The sequence below is a fragment of the Austrofundulus limnaeus genome, unplaced genomic scaffold (assembly GCF_001266775.1).
Source record: "Austrofundulus limnaeus strain Quisiro unplaced genomic scaffold, Austrofundulus_limnaeus-1.0 Scaffold141, whole genome shotgun sequence".
NCBI lineage: Eukaryota > Metazoa > Chordata > Actinopteri > Cyprinodontiformes > Rivulidae > Austrofundulus > Austrofundulus limnaeus.
Genome location: NW_013952543.1, coordinates 916898 through 921550, shown reverse-complemented (window position 1 = coordinate 921550; position 4653 = coordinate 916898). Strand labels below are relative to the sequence as shown.

At 39.3% G+C, this 4653-nt stretch overlaps 1 protein-coding gene across 2 annotated transcripts in view; it reads right to left on the bottom strand.

The window, feature by feature from the left end:
* Positions 1–4653, bottom strand: part of csrnp2 (cysteine-serine-rich nuclear protein 2) — a 19237-nt gene that overhangs the window by 11401 nt on the left and 3183 nt on the right. The window contains exons 2-3 of one of the 2 annotated variants that reach the window (XM_014016257.1): positions 4401–4573; positions 1421–1683 (exon numbers count right to left, since the gene is read on the bottom strand). In XM_014016257.1, coding sequence (XP_013871711.1) covers positions 1421–1683; positions 4401–4560 — 423 coding nt within the window. In that variant the 5' untranslated portion in view covers positions 4561–4573. Of the gene's footprint in view, positions 1–1420; positions 1684–4400; positions 4648–4653 lie in introns of those variants that run through there. The other variant, XM_014016256.1, reaches the window with a different exon arrangement.

The window sequence follows — 4653 nt, the reverse complement described above, 5'->3', positions numbered from 1 at the left end:
TGTGTGTGTGTGTGTGTGTGTGTGTGTGTGTGTGTGTGTGTGTGTGTGTGTGTGTGTGTGTGTGTGTCTGTGTGTTTGTGGGGGTAATTTAATTTTGTAAAACTTACAGGAATTGTGATTAATTTAATCTTTAGTGGCTGTCAGAGAAAATGTGTGAGGGGGTGGAGGAGGGATTTTTTTTAAAATTAAAACAAGATTTTAGCTCTGACCAGCTCATAATGAAGCACACCACTAGAATACCATACGGACTGGACCAAACATTAGGGCAAGTTGTATTTTTTTATTTTGTAGTTTTTCTGTGTCATTAAATTTCTCACACTAGTCTATATTATTATAGACAATCTTGTGGTGTTCAGTGTGCAACACAAACAACATAAGAGTAAAACAAATTTCAAATAGGGCCTATAAAGTTCATCTCAAAGACCAGCTGTAAGTCACCGTTCAACCTTTCAATAAATTTACAATAATTTTATGCTTTTATTAATTCTATTTAGAAAAATGCACTTCAAATGGCTGAAAAATTCATAGTTTTGGGGAGATTTTTTTTTCTAAATTTTCTAGGGTGTAAGCATCTGGACCCTCCTAGGATCACTTCGTACTGCTGGCATGAGCTAAAATATTCAAGTGTTTCACTGCCACCAGCAAATGATAGCAGGAATGTAAATGTTATTCATAATCATGTCTTATGATTTACTTGACAATGTCAATGCTTGTTAAACTGTAAGTGCATTTAATTGTAGTTATAATGCAAATACAAAAAAATGAAACCAGGATTTAGACTAATTGTCACTTTGATCAGTACATTGTTAAGATCTAAATGGACCTCATGGCACTTTAAATTTAACAAGTTGGGCCTCGAGGTCAAAATGGTTAAGAATCCCTAATTTAGAGAATATGAAGAAGCTTGAGTGCATGAAAGAGCAGGGGATGCAAACCTAAAATGAATGTCAGTGTGTGTTATCAACACTGATAAATAAGTATTCCAGATCCTTTTAGTAGAAGAGTTAACATAATCTGCCTGCATCATTTTTGACATAAACTGCAAGCAGGGAAGGATGCATGTCTAAAGTTCACAAGTATGGTCATATTTAAAATTCAGATGGCAATTTTAAAAATCCCTAATTAATAGATCTGCTAGCAAATTACAGGGTTTTGAAACAAAAAAAGGTTTTATGTGGACATTTTTATTTAGGAAAATCACAGCACAAAAGCTCTAAAAGAGCTAAATGTTTAGTTAATACTTAAAGTGTAGAAATAAAATGCTTTTGTGTAAATACTTTGATTTTGAAGCTTTATAAACTAGATAACTTCACTTAAGGTAAAGAGCTCTTTGGTTGATTAGTCAGTATTTGTTTAATTCTTCATGTTGTTTCTTTGTAGCTGCAGTGGAGCTGGTTTATCCGTGTCAGATCAAACTGACCTTCATCCTGCGGGCGTTGAGCTTCTCCTGGCGCAGGTGTTCGTGTAACGTGTGCCGGTGGCTGCTCTCCTGCTCGCGGGCGAACTCGCCCAGCGTGTAGTGTCTGATGGAGGAGTGGTGGCAGGCCATGCCCAGGGAGCTGCCCCCCTGACTGGGCACGCTGGTGAAGCCCTGCTTCCGGGGGAAGTAGTACACCGTCACCACGTCGAAACGCACCCGCTTCCCCCCCGGCGCCGGCTTGTGCTGTCTGAGGATGGAGGTGGCTGATGGGAGGAATCGAGGATGCAGAGATGCACAAACGTAATTATACACCATAAGTTTTGCAGTGTTAAATCAACACTTAAAGAATTAAATTTAACACCGAGTCTATTTGGTCCTTATCTGAATTGAACTGATGATGATGATGATGATGCCTTTATTGGCTTAACTGGTGTCAGTTTAACTCTTTATATAGTGTTACATTTTTAGAGTACAATTTAACTCTAAACAGTGTTAAAAATTAACACTAACACTGTACAGTGTTAATAAAACTTAACATTTCAAGTCAAATAACTCTGATGAGAGTAATTTATGATTCTAAGCAGAGTTAATAAGGTACTCCACTGTGGTGACAAAGCAACTCTGATTCTCATGCTTTTCAACACTGCATTGAGTTATTGATGTTAACACTGGAGGTTCATATACCTCCTATGAGTGTTAATTTGACACTCCACTGTGTTGATTACTTACTATTTTGCTGTGTAGAGGGGTGTAAAACAGACGCTATGAGGTGTCATTACACAGCAAATTGTAAAGTATAAGTTTAACACTTTAGAGTTAAGATCAACTCTTTGTAGTGTTGCATTAATATTACACAGTTGTGTCTGGATAAAGGGCTCGACACACGGGAAGCGACGTCGCTCGCTCTCCATTCATTTCCTATGGAGCCTGTGCGGTGAGGCGACAATCGCTTGCCCTCCTCCAGCTAAGCGACCGTCGAAAATAGTGCATGTGAAATTTCGCACTCGTACACGTACACATGCACACGTGAGCTTGCGACGCGACATATAAAAGTTGAGAAATGTTCAACTTTTGTCGCTGTCGCTTAGCGTACAACCAATCAGCAAYGGTTTCATTGACTGACCAATAAGAGGAGAGTATGCTACACGCTGCCGTTAGCTAACACTTTCACCAAGTGACTACTAAAAAGCTTTGTGGGAATTTATTGGCACCAGGGTGAAGTTTATRGTAAGTTTTTCCTCATAAAATTTTATCTTGATGTGTGTTTGTTTTTCAATATCATTAGCATCGCAAGATTTGTTTAGTTTACACATCCGTAATGCACACCCGTCTTCAGAGTCAAGAACCAATCAAATTTTGTGAAGACAAGCGATCTGAGAGCGCAATTCGCAATGCTGCGATCGCTATCGCGTCCCGTGTGTCGGGTTTCACCCTGGCTGCGATGACAGCCGTTAATCGCTGTAGTTTGTCGCTGCTCGTGCGTCGAGCCCTTATGTGTAAAGGAGTCGACCTTCAAACACCAGGAAGTACCTCTCACTCATGGTTAGGGCTGCCACGATTAATCGATTAATCGACGACTAATTGATTATTAAAATAATCGATGACTAATTTAATAATCGATTCATCTTTTTTTTTGTTCTTTACTTTGTTTTTCTCTCCAAACTGCTTTGACACCTTCCACTGCCACATCTGCCTTTCTGTCCTTGACACACATGCACAGTAGTKGTAACTGGGGTAGGCCGTGGACGTCACAAGACATTATACAGACAGGCTCTGGTATCATGGCTACCTGACAACGGAGCTCAAAAGTGTGGGATCATTTTAAGAAAATGAAAGAGAAACCTGTGTAATATCTGCAGAGCAGAACCTGTCTTCCACAGCAATTATTTTTAGTTAGCATATAGCTAAAATCTAACGATGTTATACAATAGCAGCTGCATTCTGACGTGATAAGCTCTATGTTTTATATTCAATTAACGTATGATCCGATTAGTCGACTAATCGAATAAATAATCGGTGATTAATCGATTATTAAAATAATCGTTTGTGGCAGCCCTACTCATGGTGTTGATTTATGGCCAATAACACAAACTTAAACTTGATCAACTGATAAACCTGAACAAAACAACTAACTAGGACAACTAATTTTTACACTCATGAACTTCTTTAATAGTCATAAACATGCAAACACATCATTTCTACAAGATTACCCAGTATTCCTTGCTGTGAAAATATTGGTCTGGCTGACATGAAGTGGAAGTAGGGTTGGGCAAAATCATATCGTGTGCAATTAATCGTCACAAAAACATTAATCGATTATTTTTTGGCTCTTGACGATTAATACGATTAATGGCTCCAGTCAGTCCACTCGGTGCTCCTCTTCACTTCAAATATGACAAACATTAAAAAAGTTCAGTAATTTATTTATCTGTCAACACAATTTAAAATTTGATGCATAGCCTGAAGTCTGTAATTTTGACAAAATTTGGAACAGATTTTTACGAAGAGCAAATCTTTCCCCCTAAATTGGTCATGTGACATAAGGGACTCACGGTGATTAATAGTTAAGTTAATCGTTATCGGCTAAATACACCAATTAATCGTGATTAATTTTTTTGCCAATATTGCCCAACACTAGGTGGAAGAGGCCAGGGCTTTTTCAGAATACTTTTTTCAACACTGCATGGTGTCATATGACAACACTGTTAAGTGTTATATAAGATTCAACAGTGGGCGGAGCTTATTTAACACTGTCCAGTGTTGAGACAACACTGAGGAAATCAACACTGTGAATTAACGCCAACACTGGATGTCAGTTTACTCAGCAAGTGTTAAAATAACACTAGAGGGGAGTTAAACTGAGTCTGAAAAGTAGTTTAACACTGAAATTTTAACACTCTGTTTTCTGTTTTTTTGCTGTGTACAAAGTGATGATTCTGTGTTTGATGCGTTTCATCCAGTCTTCCAGTCCCAAACTTACGTGTGAAAGTGGTGCCGGACGAAGGGTTGAGGCTGTCGCAGCTGTCAGCGCTGTCGCTGCTGGAGATGTCATCGTCAGAGTCTTTAGGTGTCGAGAACAGAGAGCCGCCGTCCACCTCTTCATATCTTCGTTTGAGGCTTAGAGACGAACCTGCCTCCATGGAAACCTAATGTCTGAGTGGGACACAGCAGCACAGGTCGGCCACACACACACACACACACACACACACACACACACACACACACACACACAC